This window comes from Caretta caretta, chromosome 3 (genome assembly GCF_965140235.1).
Source record: "Caretta caretta isolate rCarCar2 chromosome 3, rCarCar1.hap1, whole genome shotgun sequence".
NCBI lineage: Eukaryota > Metazoa > Chordata > Testudines > Cheloniidae > Caretta > Caretta caretta.
The window spans coordinates 150,248,788-150,265,667 of NC_134208.1; the positions used below are offsets into that span (position 1 = coordinate 150,248,788).

Sequence of the window (16,880 nt, forward strand, 5' to 3'; positions counted from 1 at the left end):
CAGGGCACCATTGGGGACAAAGGCTGCTTTAAAGAGGCAGAGACTCTAGCTTAGAGGTACAAGAGTATAGCAGCGGGCTGCAGTAATTTGCTTGCTTGGTGGGAAGTTGCTATTGGACTACTAGAAGTGTCCCAATTTCCTTTTGCAGAAGCCCCTAATCAAGGAGCGGGACGCAGAGCTGCTTTACTTTGCTGATGTGTGTGCTGGCCCCGGTGGTTTCTCAGAATACGTTCTCTGGAGGAAGAAGTGGCACGCGAAAGGGTTCGGCATGACCTTGAAAGGACCAAATGACTTTAAACTGGAGGATTTCTATTCTGCCTCCAGCGAGCTCTTTGAGCCTTATTACGGTATGGGTCACGTACGTGTGTGTGTCTCATCGCCTGCATTGCAGAGGTTCAGCTTCAGAGTAGGCGGAGGACTGATAGCCTGTTAGTGTTAGGGATCTAAAAGAAACCTGTTCACAATGGCCATCCAGAGCCATCCTTATAGAAGAAGAGGAACTGCCCTGTAATGGGTTGAGGGTGGCAAGTCTGAACATCAAGTTATATTTCTGCAGTTCAGGTTCCAGCTTGTGTGTATTATAATAATACTTTGTATTTGCAGCACTTTCCTGTCCGAGGCTGACAAAGCGCTTTAAGATAACTCAGTGGTTTGGCTCCCATTTTACAGATGGGGAAACTGAAGCATAAAGCAATGAAATGGCTTGCCCAAGGATCATTTGGCAGAGCCAAGAATAGAAACCTAGATCTGACTCCGTCCCTAAGCATTAATTACTAGATTGCTTCTTTACAGGATCTTTCCACTGTTTATGTGGTGATTTAAGTTATTTTGGACTCCTGCTAACTGCAAGTAGCTCTGATTCCATCTGCTGCATCTATTAGTAGAAAGTGGAATAAGGGGATTGCCAGCAAATCTCAGGCTTTGTTAAGGAAACCTAAGTATGATTGAATTGCAAAAAATGAAGTAACCAGTCTGCCTTTGCAGCAAGAACCCCAAACAACCTATCGCTGGTGCCAGTGAGTTACTTTCTGGCTGATTTTGAAAAGCCAAAGTCACTTCTGACATCTGCAAATCATGAAATTTGATGGTTGTCTGGCACCTCTGGATCAGCTCAGTAAGAGGAAAGTTCTCATTGAGCAGCAAGGTGGATAAAAGGATCATCCTAGCATTTGGATCTTCATATCTCACTCTCGGTCAGTGCTCTTATGGAGGGAATTGATAGCTGTGAGAGTGAATAGCTCAATGATTTTGATGCATTTTCATGTTTCCCTTTTTTTTGTCTGGGCCTAATGCACTCTAAAATGTATTGAGTCACGTATAAACTCCTCTCTTGGTGATGGGAGGAAAACACCTTGAACCCTGCGCCAAGTGCAAAGAAGACTGGAAAAAAATGCCAGTCCCACTCCTCTCAGTGGCAGAATAACTGATGAGGCATTTCATTACCAAAGAACTATTGTGCACCCCGAGCTCTGCTGTTTTCTCTTGATAATGTTCATTTCTAGTCACTTGTCATTCAATGAATAGAAACAGCAGACCAGGAAACTGTGCAGAGAATAGAAATCAACAGTATGTTACAGATACCACAGGACTGGGAGTTAGTTGAATATCTAGAGTCTATTCTAGGACACAACCTTTTAAAATACCAACTATGGGAAAATATAGACCCACCCTTTAAAAGAGCCATATGAGAAATCTGTAAAATGCTGCCTTTAAAAACAGTTCTGCTCTTGAACATATCTTCCCCCTTTCTAGCTGATTGCTGAGCACACTTGCACATGAGCAGGGTTCTGTAAAGGCAAACTACCGTGAGTTTGGAAATAACTGTTAGTGCCTTTCCAGAGAACGCTGATGATCATGGATGTTAGTGAAAGTTTGCTAATGCAGTTTCTCTGGCTGGCATAGAGAAAGCTGTGCTTCCGACTAAGGATCTATCTGCACTAGGAAATGGACACTGTTAAAGCTCTGATGAGACCAATTTGGTCTTGTTCCTTCCTGGGACAACATTGTGTTGTAGCATAGTCAGGCCCTGTTCAGCCGCGAGAGGAGGGAACAATCTAGGCTTTCCCAAGGCTGAAGCACAGTTTTTTAAAACCAAGTTATAATGTGGGCTGGTTCAGTCTGGCTAACGCAAGCAGAAGCCAATCTAGCCAAAGAAAGTTGTGCTGTCCCCTTTCTAGCAAGAATCGTGTTTGTGAGAGTTCTTGGGAGTGGTCCTGATGCAGTGTCCAAGGTGCGTGTACTCGTTCACTGACTGTTGGTAATGTTTGATCATTGGAGGTCAGCGTGTTGATCGCTTGCGTGTCCCGGTCTCCTGCAAGCACTCTGCAAACATGCTCATAACTGCCTTTTCTTTTCCTCTTAGGAGAGGGTGGGATTGATGGAGATGGAGATATCACCCGCCCAGAGAACATCACTGCTTTCCGGAATTTTGTTTTGGACAACACTGATCGCAAGGGGGTGCATTTCTTAATGGCGGATGGGGTGCGTTCATTTCTCCTTTGCTCTGCAATGAGTGACCGTAGCCATCAGCCAGAGTACAGTGATGACGTGACATCTTCTCAGTTACTGCATGAGATTTGGCGAGGCTTGCCATGAAATGTCCTGACATTAGCAGTTTATCCCAGGGAATAGAAACTGTTGCGAGTTACAAAATTTAGCTGTAAATTCCTTAAGACTCCCTCATTTAACCAACAGATTTGCGAAGATGTTCACCATTTGATGTGTGTTTCAGGGTTTCTCTGTGGAGGGTCAGGAGAACCTGCAGGAAATTCTAAGCAAACAGCTGATGCTTTGCCAGTTCCTTACAGGACTCTCTATCATCCGGACAGGTATCTTTTTCTCTTTGTTTCTCCCCTTCCTCTCCAGAGATTGGGTGGCTTTGCAGATGGATGCTATAGAACAGTGCATGGAGTCACTCCCGTTGTAATGTTAGGTTCTGTTGAATCTAGTAGGTGTGTTCCCTAAACCCTGAGATAAGTTTGCCAAAGATGGCCAGGGAACCATGCTGTGCCAGTGCTGTGCTCCTTCCAGCTGGAGAAGGGGCAAAATATCTTCGTAAAATCTCTGCTTTACTGTTGACTCTTACACATTTCCAGCTAAAGCAGCCTCTTCCTGAGCAAACCATTTGGCTGGTAAGAGCAACCCAGAGTTTGTGCAATTGTGACTTGCAGCCTTTCCCACTTGAAATCATCACCTGGCTTCAGAGTGAGAAGATGCTTCCCTTTCTCCTACCTATTCCTTAGCGATGGATGCCATAGCTGCATCTGCTTTGATGACTCTTATCCTATGGGATCGGTTAGCGTTCCGTGCGCCCTTTCAGAGCGGGCGGTCCTGCACTGAGAAGCCAGAGTGGAGGCGGTTAGAAACACTCGCCAAGTGATTGCTTGTCTTGTCTGCTGGGCTCACAAGTATTTGAAGCCGTGACCCAGCGGGCAAGTTGCCTCTCAGTGAGATTTGACAGAGAGGCCTTCGTTGTGTCTCTCCTAGTCAAGCATCTCCTCTGGGGCTTTCTCCTGGGGGAATGAGAACCTCAAAGCTGAGTGTCTTTGTCTTGCCCTGAGGAAGTAAGGAGACTCACTTGAAGGTATAGAGCACAGACACTCCTCTACTGAGATGACTTGTGTTTTTAAACTAGCTTTTCATTTCAGATCCAGTTTTTTCCCCAGCATGAGGCTCTTGGGGAGGGATGAGAGCTGCGCACTGTCAAGGATTGCACACAGGGTGGTGCCATGCTGGCGGTCTGGGCCCCTGGGGTGGGAGTGCTGTGGAAGCAGCAGGCAGAGTGCTTTGTTCTTAGGTGACATCCCTTCCACCTGGCTGGGAGCTGCCTCTCTCTTTCCTGGGTCTTTGGGAGGCGGGGAGCTAAGTGGGGGGATGGTACATGGTACCCAGTTGGTCAGTCTTACTACATTGATTTATGAAACTGTTTTTCTGATGCAGTTTTGAACTGTACAAAAGCCTCCGTGTGTGGATTGAGACACTTAGTATTTTTCCCCTCTCTTCCTGTAACCTGCTAGCTGCAATGTGCTTCCTTTCTCTGCCACAGGAGGACATTTTGTCTGCAAAACCTTCGACCTGTTCACACCATTCAGCGTGGGACTTGTATATTTGCTGTACTGCTGCTTCGAGCGAGTGAGTCTCTTTAAACCTGTGACGAGCCGTCCCGCAAACTCAGAGAGGTGAGATTCTGGAGGGAGAATTAAAAGCAGCTCTTTCTCCTAAACAGTGCAATAGCTCTGTTTGTGTAACTGCAGGTCTAGTGTAACCTCCACAAACTGTCTCAGCTGGGAGCCATCTAATGTCTGCCTCATAGGAGGAAATACTTTTAAATGTTTAAAAAGTGACAGTGTTTGACAGGTTTAAGAGGCTATTTACCAAATTACCATGGTCTGTTTCTGCCTATGCTGTCTACTTCCAGTGTGAGAACAATGGAGTTTACTATAAAATCTGTTCTGTTTTGCAAGATGCAATCTAAGGATCCAGTTAAATTAGGGCATATTATGTACATTACAGTCGTGTATTTTCATTTCTTTGGATCTTTTAATGCTGTACAAACTGTACATGTGGCACCCCGAAGATGCAGCCATCTCTGGGGAGGATGATAGCAGCCAGACAGCACACAGCATGCCCCACAACAGGGATAGGAAGAGAAACTTTCCAAGGCCACAGCTCTTACAAGACATGCCAAGGGAACATTAATGTCAACACAGAACATCTGTTTTTAAGTAACACTTCTGTGCTTTCACACCATTTGCCAGTTGTTAGTTTGAGAGCCTTTTCCACTGCAACTTCCATCATTTTAGAACATCCTCCTTTTATCTCTGCCTTTCATCTGACTGCTGTCTCTCTCCAAAATCATCTGGAAACCTGTATCTCTTGTCCTTCTTAATCTTTATTTTGCATTAAGCAGTCTATGAGCTGTGGAAAATATGAAAGACATGCCAGAGCCCTCATTAGAAGCCGGGTGTCCGTAGACCCAGTCCCATGCTCTAACCTATTATAGGGCCATGCTTGATTTTGGTGTCCTTCAGATGCAGTGTGCTGTGAAATAAAGTGAGACAGACATTTGAGCCTGTACAGGGAGGCTTTACCTTACACTGCCATACCAGGGCTGTGGTAGAGCTGTGAGCTGGTAATGGGCTAGTTACACCTGCGGCCGGAACAGGATTAAGACTGACTCTCTATTTTAGCATTAGTCCTGCTGGCTTATTTCTTTGAAGAGATCTGAGCTTGTGAAGTTTGGGGATTTTTGGTGAAGGATTGAGGTCACCAGCTCTTGCAGAGAGTAGGAAAAGCGGGAGGATATAGAACGGCCCTGCAGAGGGCTAGCCTGCGCTACCATGAGCTATGGAAGGGTATCCTGGGGCAAAGACGTTCCTGACACTGGGGAAGCCAGAGGGGCGGGCTGCTGAGATGGTGGGAGTGTGAAAGGCAAGTTGGATGTGCGGGAGGACTGATTCCAAGCGGAGTCTCTGGTTTGCTTGGCAGGTACGTGGTGTGTAGAGGGCTAAAGTCAGGCATTGATGACGTGCGGGAATATCTCTTCATGGTGAACATCAAACTCAACCAGCTACTCAGCTCTGACATGGATGTAAATCTTGTCGTCCCCGTAGAAGTGATCAAGGGTGACCACGAGTTCTACGACTACATGGTCCGATCAAATGAAAGGTGAGTGCGGAAGCAACAAGAGGGAAAGCCAGTTCCAGCACAACTGTGACTTACAGCTGTTTGAAGCTGGGGTGGGGGCCTTTTCACCTTAAGCTGCCAAACTGCTTGGTTACAAGAGTCCTACTCTGGGAGAGGCCCCGTGCAGCAGACTGGCCCAGCAAAGGGAGATACACTGGTGAGCATTCACACCGGAAGATCTGACCTGCAGTGTTGGGAACATAAAGGGTGCTCTCCCCAGTGACTCTGCAGTCATCATGATGGCATTCTGGGTTGTGACAGTCCAGCTCTGCTTTAGAGCAGTCACACTTGCTCCTGGTCCACAGCACTTGCTCATCCTGCTTTGTGCAGCAGGACGATTTGCGTGGTTGATAACTCACTCCCTGACTGAAACCCACTCTCTCTTTCAGCCACTGTAAAGTTCAGATCAAAGCACTAGCCAAAATTCACGCCTTTGTTCAAGACACGTGAGTATCTACCTCAAGAGGGAGCGGGGCTTTGGGTGAGGACTGAATTACCTGCTGGACAGCTGTGTTCAGTGGCCTGCTTGCTTTAAATGTCTTCCTGATCCTTGGCTTGGCCCTGAAGCAGGAGGCTTAGTAGCACTTACAGTTACGAGGCTGGCTAGTGTCACTGCATGTGCTGTTCTCTGCAGCACGGGGATCGCTAAAGGAGTCTGATTGGCTTGGGATGATTTATAACTGCTACTAGGACCCCCTATGAAAGGGACTTGCAAAAGGGCTGCATACCTTCCAGTTCCCATACATGGGTCTGTTTCTGAGAGGGGACATAGAGGAGTAGCACATAGAGTGAAACACATTGTGGCATATAGCTGTGTGCTACGCAGAGGTAGTTGCACTTGCTGCTCAAACACCATCTGCAGACAGCATGGTGTAATGCACAGACCACAGGGCTCAGTGCCAGGGACCTCTGGGGAATGAACGCTGGTTCTGACACCAACTTTTGTATAGCCTTCAACAAGTCCCTACACCTCTCTGTGCTGCTATTTCTCTATGTGTAACTTTGGGCAGTTGTGGGAAAGAATAAGTTTGTGTTTATGCAGCACTGTGAAAAGCTAAGGTCCTAACGGTGCTTTAGTGTGTTTCATAAAAGCACTGAAGTCCTGGTGATAGAAGCCTCCCTGCAGCCTCCAGTGATCAGCTCTTTGCTGGGAGGCAGGCAGAAGCTGCTGATCTTTGGTTCAGGTTATGAAGTGGGTGGATGATTGGGAAAAGGGCTTCCCTTGAATACAGCAGCCCTCTGGCACTAAGGACTGACTGTGTGTTTCACTCCCAAAGCAGCTATTCCAAGGAGGCTGACAGGGCTGGGTATGTTAGGGCTGCAAGACCAAAGAGACTTGCACCATGTTAACAACCTGCTGGCTTTTCCTTTAGGACCCTGAGTGAGCCGCGGCAGGCTGACATCCGAAAGGAATGCCTCCGGCTGTGGGGGGTGAGTAATGCTACTGACAAGGCAGTTGTGGGTTCCATCCCTGCGGTGGCACAGTGGGGAGTGGGAGGGGCTCTGACACTCGATGAACCCCCATAGCATTAACACCTTTCCTGTAGGGCAGAACTATGTTAGTATCTGAGATCACTGTGCACATTTGGGGCTGTGCAGGTCAGGAAACATCAGCTAGACAAAAAGAAAAGGAGGACTTGTGGCACCTTAGAGACTAACAAATTTATTTGAGCATAAGCACTCACAAAAGCTTATGCTCAAATAAATGTGTTAGTCTCTAAGATGCCACAAGTCCTCCTTTTCTTTTTGCAGATACAGACTAACACGGCTGCTACTCTGAAACCTATCAGCTAAACAGATGCTCGGTGTGTATTGCTTGTGGAGCAGGCCATTGGGTACACAAAAGGGCAGGGTTATACTGCAGCTGAGAATATTACATAATGCACTGAATAAGCTATGTGGCCAGTAGGTCCCAGGCAGAAAAACACTCCAAAAAAATCTTAGTTATTAGATGACAGCCTGTCTTCCCTATGAGCTTAGGGTTGTGGGCATCTTGTGGCAGTGAGTTCCACAGGCTAATCATGAGTGTTGGGTGAAAAAACATTGTTTCATCTGGAGCTGCTGTTCCCATTATTGTTTGTTTATTTGTATAGCACACACAAAATCTGCCAGGCACTTTCCAAAAACATACAGAAATAATACAAGTCCTGAAAAGCTTAAAACCTAAATTCCATATTGAAATCACCTGCCATATCCTATGAAAGATGCTGTGTCTGTGTCAAGCCACATGTGTTTTGCGTACCTCCCCTCTGTGCGAGGGGAGCCCGGCATCAGCAATATGAATGGAAAGAACCTTGGGGTCAGGGGTTGGAGTGTCCTTGGTGGCAGAGGAGCCTTGGCCTTGGGAACATGACTGTGCAAAAAGGAGTACGACTTATAATCGATCCTTTGTCTTGTTCCAGATTCCAGATCAGGCCCGAGTTGCTCCATCCTCTTCCGATCCCAGGTCCAAGTTCTTTGAACTTATCCAGGTGAGGCCTTAAACTGAAGTTTGTTCTGAACATGTGGGTGAAATGCTTATTGTTACTCACAGGAGTCAGAGATGGAAAAGACAAGCACTGGGCTGTTCAGTTCAGTATATTGTTTAGGGTTTGCACTCAGCTGCTGTGGTGATGGGTGTCTATTTTAAAAAACAAGGCAGCCTAGTTTAAAATGACTTAAACAATGGGGTTTCCATTATTTCCTTTGAGAGACACTTCCACAGACTTGATAGATGTCTAATGATCAGTGTCTCCCTAAGGTTGTTAGCTCTGACACCATATGGGAGCCAGGGAATAAAGAGGTCTTTGGCAGAAGAGGTCTTGCCCCTAAGTGAAGGAGCACCAGAAAATTGCATACTTTTTTAAGCCTGTAGTAGGATTGAATTCCCATGAGGCCCTTTTGTTTCCTGGTCCATTCCCATCCTGCCCAGGTGTGCTGTGATCTTGTTAAAAGAAAAGGAGGACTTGTGGCACCTTAGAGACTAACCAATTTATTTGAGCATAAGCTTTCGTGAGCTACAGCTCACTTCATCGGATGCATTCAGTGGAAAATACAGTGAGGAGATTTATATACACACAGAACATGAAAAGATGGGTGTTATAATACGCACTGTAAGGAGAGTGATCACTTAAGATGAGCTAATACCAGCAAGGGGGGGGAGGAGGAGAAAACCTTTTGTAGTGATAATCAAGGTGGGCCATTTCCAGCAGCACCTTGATTATCACCACAAAAGGTTTTCCCCTCCTCTCCATATCATCCTCCCCCCCCCCCCCCCCCCCCGCCGCTCTCCTGCTGGTAATAGCTTATCTTAAGTGATCACTCTCCTTACAGTGTGTATGATAACACCCATTTTTTCATGTTCTGTGTGTATATAAATCTCACTGTATTTTCCACTGAATGCATCCGATGAAGTGAGCTGTAGCTCACGAAAGCTTATGCTCAAATAAATTGGTTAGTCTCTAAGGTGCCACAAGTACTCCTTTTCTTTTTGCGAATACAGACTAACACGGCTGCTACTCTGAAACCTGTGATCTTGTTGTTACTGAAATGCTGTACGGTGACACTCATTTATAGAAAAGGGGGTGTGTGGTGAAGAGTGGAAACCCAAAAGAGAGCCTGGTCCATCCATCGGCCCTTGGCAGAGAGCTATGAATATTCTGGAGTATCCCCTGCAGCACTTCCCCTCGTATTCTGTCCCCTCCTTTGGGCACACTTCTTCTCTTGAGCCTGTGCTGCTTTTGGGCTCGGAAGGGGCAGGTTCCTTCCCTTTCTAATGCTGTAGGGGGGCAGTGGAAGCACTCATTGTGGCTGGGAGGCCAGCTTAGTCGCTTGCACCCAACAAACTGTGAAGGTGAAATGAATCCCCTTCTAGCTAAGAGATAGCTTTGGCCTGGACTACCAATTCTGTAGAAGGTAGGTAAATAGCTCTGTATCCAGGCCTGTTCTTTTCCCTTCACACTCTTACCTTGGTACTTCCTCAGCAGGGAAATTAAAATAGCCCCTTAGTACAAGGGAGCAGTTTTGTGAGCAGAGCTCATGATCTCTCCAGCTGTCTAACTTCTCCTAGACCTTTGTCTACACTGGGAATGCTGGCTTTTTCTCTAGAACCCTGAGTAGTGCGATTGAAACCAGGCTGAGTCCTACGGGTGCAAACAGCAGCTTTGCCTGTCTATGCTCGGATTCGCACCAGTGTAGCTAACAGCTGTGGCCGAAATCAGGGCACATCCCGATGCACCCGAAGCTTTTGTGTTTGCTGTAGCACCTGTCGTTGTATCTGTATTGTGTAACTCACCTTTCTCCTCCTGCCATTGTGCTTCAGGGAACAGACATCGATATCTTTAGTTTTAAACCAACACCACTCAACTCAAAAACCCTGGAGAAGATCCGCCACGTCTTAGATTACAGATGTATGGTGTCTGGAAGTGAACAGAAGTTCCTGCTAGGGTTAGGGGTAAGTGCTGACATCTAACCTGACAGCAGGAAGTTCCACGGCTAATTATGCTATGTGTTTTACAATTCCTTTTAAAGATATTGCCTAGCAATTTCATCCCAACCTGCTTGCCCTTGTACTATGGGATAGAGGGATTGGAGTGACTGATGGACCTTTCTTAAGACCACTGGTTATTTTGTATTCCTTTCTCCTTGCTGTCTACTCCCCACACTAAATAATCTTGGTCTTGAAAATCTCTCCTCACACAGAATGCTGCATTCCCTCCATCTAATAATTCATTTCACTGCCCATCTCTGAACAATATCTTTTGTGGGATGGCAAGGGACCCTGCCTAATGAGCTGTGTTAGGATCTATGTGTTGGTTTCTCTGCAGCTGAGCTGTAGGTTCCTTCCTTGACATGTCTCGTAAAGAAATGTTCTCTGCTGTCAGCAGGAAGGAAGGAATATACTCTCAGGGCTACTTTTCAACTAAGGCAGAAAGAACTTGTCCCATTCCTGTCTGGGTCTAACCTTGCCTTGCTCCTCTTTGTCTGCACGCAGAAGTCCCAGATCTACACCTGGGATGGTCGCCAGTCAGATCGCTGGATGAAACTGGATTTGAAAACTGAGCTGCCACGGGCTACCCTTCTGTCTGTGGAGATTGTTCATGAGCTGAAAGGAGAGGTCAGATGTTGTTCCTTCCCCGTAAGGGGGCAGTATGCAGTCTGCCTGCAGTTTGTGATGGCTAGTTTTACATGGTAGATGGTCCAGCTGTGCAGCTTCAGAGAGGATTCCCAGGGAAGCTATTGTGGGATAAGCTCTCCTCTCCTGTTCAGAACCAGAGATCCATGGATAACTGTTTGCTTCCCTTCAAGTGGTTGTTCTGCACCACCTCCATGGTTGACTTACTGTCTAATTGAATACGCCTCAGTGGCTTTTGGTTTTCACATATACATGCATGTGTTGTGCAGTACTGCCGTGCTCCACTTGCCTGCCCCCTTCTGCTCCAAAGGTGGCTGCCTTTCAAGGATGCTGAATATACCGTGTTTGTGAAGTGGGTTTGGATCAGGGGCTACAAAAGCACCAACTGGTGGGTGGTGTTTGCAGAAGCATTTACCCTCCTGCACTGTCTCTGGTCCAACATTGATCTTTGATCATTTGCTGAACTGTTTGATTGGCAGCTGGCATTGTTTTATTTCGGTAACATGCACGTGAAAACGATCTGTAACTGAGCATGTTAGTTGTCCCAAACAACATACGGGGAATATTTAATGCACAGGCTTCTTGAAATATTGTTCAGTTTTGATTCTGTGACTGTCCTGGAGGGGGGAATGCTGAACTTGTTCTGATAATCAAGGGAATTTTCAGTGTAACCAATAGAGGTCATGAAACGTGACCCTTTGCTAACTCGGCTGGTTGAGGTTGAACTGTGTGTAGAAGATGGTGCTGTTACTGCACTGATCTGCTGTGAACTAAGCTGAGTAGATTCCTGTGGCTAGTTTGTATGAGGCTGAGTAGTCACTGACCCTAGAACAGGCCTGTGTGTCCACATATGCTCAGCCACTTGATTGCAGCTCTTAAAAACAGACAGGTGGGGCCAGTCTGGAGGCTTACCCACGCTACGTGGCATTGTCACATGGGAGCTCAGGGCCCAGGCTCATGTCCTTGCTCCTGGAGATGGTGCAGCAAGCTCAGCCTTGTGAGGGGAGCACTTTGTAGGGCATCCAGCTGACTCAGAGAGGTGGTAACGTGCTTCACAGAGCTGTGCCCAGCCCTCCTCTGAGGGACTGGTGCATTGGACATGTACAGCTATTTTAGGATGGAAGATTAAAGCAGGGGAAATGTGGGAGGGAGGGGGAGAACCTGCAGCAGAAACAAGTTCCCAGTGGCAGGAGGTGGGGTTTCCTCCTCTGAAGTTAGCAAGGCGATGGTGGGAGGCAGTCATGCAGACGCTGGTGTTCTGCATAAAACAGACGGAATACCCACAGCCAGCCTGTAATGTAACTCCCTGTGTTTCTCTCCTTAGGGGAAAGCCCAGCGAAAAATCAAGGCTATCCATATTCTGGATGTCTTGGTGCTGAATGGCAATGACGTCCGAGAGCAGCACTTTAACCAGCGGTAGGTCGGGCTTTGGGAGCTCCTCTCATGCATGTGGATGAGCGCTGTCGGGAACTCCGTTGGTTCATTGGCCGCGCTATTGATCATTGGCCACGAGGAACCGAGGGCACTTAGCTGATGCGTTTGTACAAAGATGAGCCGTGGAAGAACCCTCTCTGAAGTGGGTGCATCCTCTCTTCGCCCACCCCCTCTGTGCAGCAGAGAAGGCCTGGTTCCCTTCTGAGACTGGAGTGAGCTGTTCCCAAAACGGATAGACCAAGCACCGCTGGCAGCCTGAATGGGAAGGGTTGTGACTTGCTGCGGAGGGGGAAGAGCCCTACGGTTCCTTCCTTAGCAGAGCGCATCTGCCAGTCCCGCTCTCCTGCTCATACATGAATGGGCTCATCAGCACATGGACTCATTACTGAATTTGTTACTAGATTAGGTCTGCTGAGCAGAGCCTATGGGGAACCATCCCTACTGTATAATTGCTAGTTTCAGGACACCAAGCTGGGAGTGCTGGGTGAGCCGACAGTTTCTGAGTATGTTTGGGTGTCAGCCTGGGCTGTAGAGGTCCCGTTGGCACTCCCTCCCTCCCTCCCTCCTGTCCCAAGGAAGCCGCACCTACCCAACACACCAGAGCTGCAACTAAAACACAGAATTCTCTTTCCCATTTGTTCAGGATTCAGCTAGCGGAGAAGTTTGTCAAAGCCGTTTCTAAGCCTAGCCGGCCGGATATGAACCCCATCCGGTGAGTGACCCCTCCTTCTGCATCCCCCTTCATCTTGGGACTGCTGGGGCTTTGGGATCAGTTTGCTGGAGGAGGAAGACATGAAACGTAGCCTGGCCCGCTCCCAGGCCTACACAAGATATAGCCAGAGCTCATAGTCTCATCATGTTTGCTAGAAGGCAGCAAGTGGCCCTTTACATCTCGGAGATGATGCTGTTGGCTGGATGTTTTAGGTACTCTAAGATTAACCTTTTGGAGATCAGACATTCATGCTTTCTCCATCTCATGAGTAGCTGGTGCTAATCTCACATGCATACTTATAGTTGAGCTAAGGCCCAGTTAAGGCCCAAACCACAACGTGCCCCCGTCTACACTGACGGGTCAGCTATGCTGCTGACTGCTGATGGCTGAATCAGGGCTGTTCCCTAGTACAGACAAGGACTACAGGTCTGATCGCTAAAAGTCTGAAATAAGGCCGTGGGTACAGGGCTAAGCACATGTGCTGCTAGGAAACACCCCTGAGAAAGGTACTGATAGAGTGTTCCAGCTGTTGGCCGCTTGCTGACCTTTCATCTTTACTTGTTAGTTTTATTTTGGTACTATGCAGAGGCCCCGAAAGGAGCAGGGCCCCATGGTGCTGGGCATCAAACAAACACCTAGGAAGACAGTCCCTGCCCCCAAAGAACATAGAGTCTAGCTTGGAAGAAGAAGCTGTTGGAGGGAAGAGGGGCTGGAGGTGGAGGGGAACAGTGACACAGGTCCCCAACTTAGCCATGTGCACTGCTGGCTGGCTCAAATTGCTTAAAAAAGGGAGGGCAGGCATGGGGGGGGCCTTAAAATGGCTGCCTTATTCCTGTCATTTCCCCTTTAAGCCTCTTCCTATTTCCTGGGTAAGTTCTGTTCTGCTGTTTGGTGGGGGGAGATATGGAAAGGGGATAGGAAGATGGAAGGGCAGGGTAATATGTGGAGAAGGGGCTGGGCAGCGAGGGCAGGAGGCTTGGAGATGGAGAACAAGTGGATCTCAGTTAATGTCAACACACATCCAGAAACTGCAGCTGGGGGAGCCCGAGGTGTTGATGGGGAAAAGAACAGGCTATAATGTCAGAAGTGCCCACAGGTTCCAACAGGCTCCCACACTGCTGCTTCTGAAGGGCTTTAAAACTCTGCCCGAGTAAGCCTGATGCTTGTAGCCACATATGGGAAGGGGGCACAGAGGGTGGGTGGGGTTGGGGGAACTGCCCTTCTGTAAAAAGGTTTCTCTGTGTGGCTTTAGCAAAAGATCTCTTAGATCCCCAAGCTGTGTGGAACTGTGGTTGTGTGAAACAATGTGGGCTGACTTCTGAGCAGCAGAACAGCGACCCTGCATGCTGCCTATGGGGACTGAGCCGTGTATGTGCAGGTGTCCAATTCCTGAGCTGGGACGAACCACGTGTCAGGGGCTAAGATTCAGGAGCACGGTGAACCTTTGCCACATTCACTGCCTCGCCCTGAGATCGTAGCCGCTAGCTCCGCAGTGCCAACCCTTGAGTGTGTGCGTCTCTCTCTCTTCCCCCAGGGTGAAGGAGGTGTACAGACTGGAGGAGATGGAAAAGATTTTTGTAAGGTAAGTGACTAGAAACAGTGAGACGCTTCATAGCAAGTCAGTGTTCGCAACTGCCACGCAGAGACAAGAGGGATCTATTGCTATTTGCAAGACAAGTACCTGGGAGTGAACCCCTGTAGCAGAGCCCACGGTCACCCATTGGGGTGTTCTTTGTGGGTCAGACAGTCTTGTCTGTTCCGGAGCAGAATGCGGGGCTTCGCTGTGTTAGAGGGAAGCAGCTCGCTTAGCCTTGTAGCCGGGTCTGCAGCCTCCCACACTGATAGCTGTTCCCAGGCCCAAAGAGGTCCATTCCCCTCCTGCCCTGTCACGCACCAGGGGAAAGCTGCACTTGTGGTTGCCAGCGGACAGATTTGCAGTTTGATTGTACCTGTAATGGAAACCCTGGTTGGTTAAATACTGAAAATCACTGACATGGCCCTTGTTCCAGCACTGGCTCCCTGGCTGACGTTCTGTGCACACACAGAGTTCTGGCTTCTTTTCCCTAGCCCCGGCAGGGAGACGCATGGAGAACTGACCAGTGGCCTGTTGGTTTGTTCTGCGATATGCAGTGCTATCCAATTCCACTGCAGCTGTCTCTGAAGTGCGTGTGTGTCCTTGGGTAAACTCCTCCACGCTCCCTTCTCTCGGCACTCAGGTTAGAGATGAAGATCATCAAGAGCTCAGGCGGAATACCACGGCTGTCCTACACGGGCCGGGATGACCGGCACTTTGTGCCCACAGGACTCTACATCGTTAGGACTGTGAATGGTAGGGAGAGCTCTGCAAGCCTTTTTTCCTCACCATTTTCAGGAAAAGGAAGGAATTTTTTCTTTAAAAATACAGGGCCAAGCTCTGCCTGGTGTAACTCCATGGAAATCGGTGCTGAATTTGGCCCAGGTCCTGTTCTGGTTGGATCGGGCAGCATTGGGATGAAGATGGGTCCGCTGCCCCCATTGTGATTTGAGTAGCTGCTCTGGGGTTTCAGTTCAGTCACATGCATAGTGACTGGTTTTTGCCATCACAGATTTCGTAGCTGGAGAGATCACTCTCTGAACTAGCCCAGGCTGACCTGGGAGTGCAGAGTGTGTGCCTCATTGAATTGACAGCAGCTTGGGTACACAGGGCTTTTGGGGGGTTGAAAGGAGAAAAGAGTGGAATGTCAAGCTGGCCTCTCAAATCACCCCCAATCTGATGTGCTTCCATTCTGGTCCCGCCCTCTGTTTGTTCCCTGTGGCTTTGCCCCTAGATCCTTGGACAATGGCGTTCAGCAAAAACTCCAAGAGGAAATTTTTCTATAACAGGACGACCCAGGAGTCGACGTATGACCTTCCTCACGAATCCATCGCACCATTTCAGTGAGTACAGTCCCAGCAGTCAGGCGACCAGGGGGGCAGAGGCGTGGCAGCATACCACAGCAGGGCCCCGTGCCTCCGCAGTGTGCCTCATCCTTTCCAGCAGGCAAGTGCTCTGCACTTGGGTGATGGTGGTAGGCCCTGCCCTGGCAGCGCCACACTGTGTAATGGTGCTAACTGGCAGAGCTTCTTGAAGATCTGCTCCTGGAGCCCTGTAAAGAGGTTCTGACTAGGGCTGTCAAGCGATTAAAAAAATTAATCACACGATTAATCGTGCTGTTAAACAATAATGGAATACCATGTATTTAAATATTTGTGGATGTTTTCTACATTTTCAAATATATTGATTTCAATTACAACACAGAACAGAGAGTACCCTGCTCACTTTATGTTGATTTTTTATTACAAATATTTGTGCTGTGAAGAAATAGTATTTTCCAGTTCACCCCGTACAAGTACTGCAGTGCCATCTCTTTATTGTGAGAGTGCAGCTTACAAATGCAGAATTATGTACAGAAAATAACTGCATTCAAAAAATAAAACAGTCTAAAACTTTAGAGCCTACAGGTCCACTCAAATCTTGTTCAGCTAGTCACTCAGACAGATACATTTCTTTACATTTGCAGGAACTAATGCGGCCCACTTCTTGTTTACAATGTCACCTGAAAATGAGAACAGGTGTTCGCATGGCACTGTTGTAGTCGGCATCGCAAGATATTTACATGCCAGATGCACTAAAGATTCATATGTCCCTTCATGCTTCAACCACCATTCCAGAGGACGTGCGTCCATGCTGATGACAGGTTCTGCTCGATAATGATCCAAAGCAGAGCAGGCCGATGCATGTTCACTTTCATCGTCTGAATCAGATGGCACCAGCAGAAGGTTGATTTTCTTTTTTGGTGGTTCGTGTTCTGTAGTTTCCGCATTGGAGTGTTGCTCTCTTAAGACTTCTGAAAGCATGCTCCACATTCGTCCCGCTCAGATTTTGGAAGGCACTTCAGATTCTTAAACCTTGGGTCG

At 48.0% G+C, this 16,880-nt stretch overlaps 1 protein-coding gene across 3 annotated transcripts in view; it reads left to right on the plus strand.

Moving 5' to 3' along the window:
- CMTR1 (cap methyltransferase 1) overlaps positions 1-16,880 on the plus strand; it is a 57,090-nt gene that overhangs the window by 33,915 nt on the left and 6,295 nt on the right. For all 3 annotated transcript variants that reach the window (XR_012667745.1, XM_048843500.2, XM_048843501.2), the window contains 15 exons: positions 149-347; positions 2,363-2,481; positions 2,732-2,828; positions 4,046-4,178; positions 5,488-5,667; positions 6,075-6,131; positions 7,059-7,116; positions 8,088-8,156; positions 9,986-10,117; positions 10,658-10,780; positions 12,123-12,214; positions 12,876-12,944; positions 14,479-14,526; positions 15,161-15,273; positions 15,752-15,860. Coding sequence is in view for 2 of the 3 variants with exons in the window: in XM_048843500.2 (XP_048699457.1) it covers positions 149-347; positions 2,363-2,481; positions 2,732-2,828; positions 4,046-4,178; positions 5,488-5,667; positions 6,075-6,131; positions 7,059-7,116; positions 8,088-8,156; positions 9,986-10,117; positions 10,658-10,780; positions 12,123-12,214; positions 12,876-12,944; positions 14,479-14,526; positions 15,161-15,273; positions 15,752-15,860 (1,598 nt within the window). In the remaining variant the exon portion in view is untranslated. The remainder of the gene's footprint in view (positions 1-148; positions 348-2,362; positions 2,482-2,731; positions 2,829-4,045; positions 4,179-5,487; positions 5,668-6,074; positions 6,132-7,058; positions 7,117-8,087; positions 8,157-9,985; positions 10,118-10,657; positions 10,781-12,122; positions 12,215-12,875; positions 12,945-14,478; positions 14,527-15,160; positions 15,274-15,751; positions 15,861-16,880) is intronic.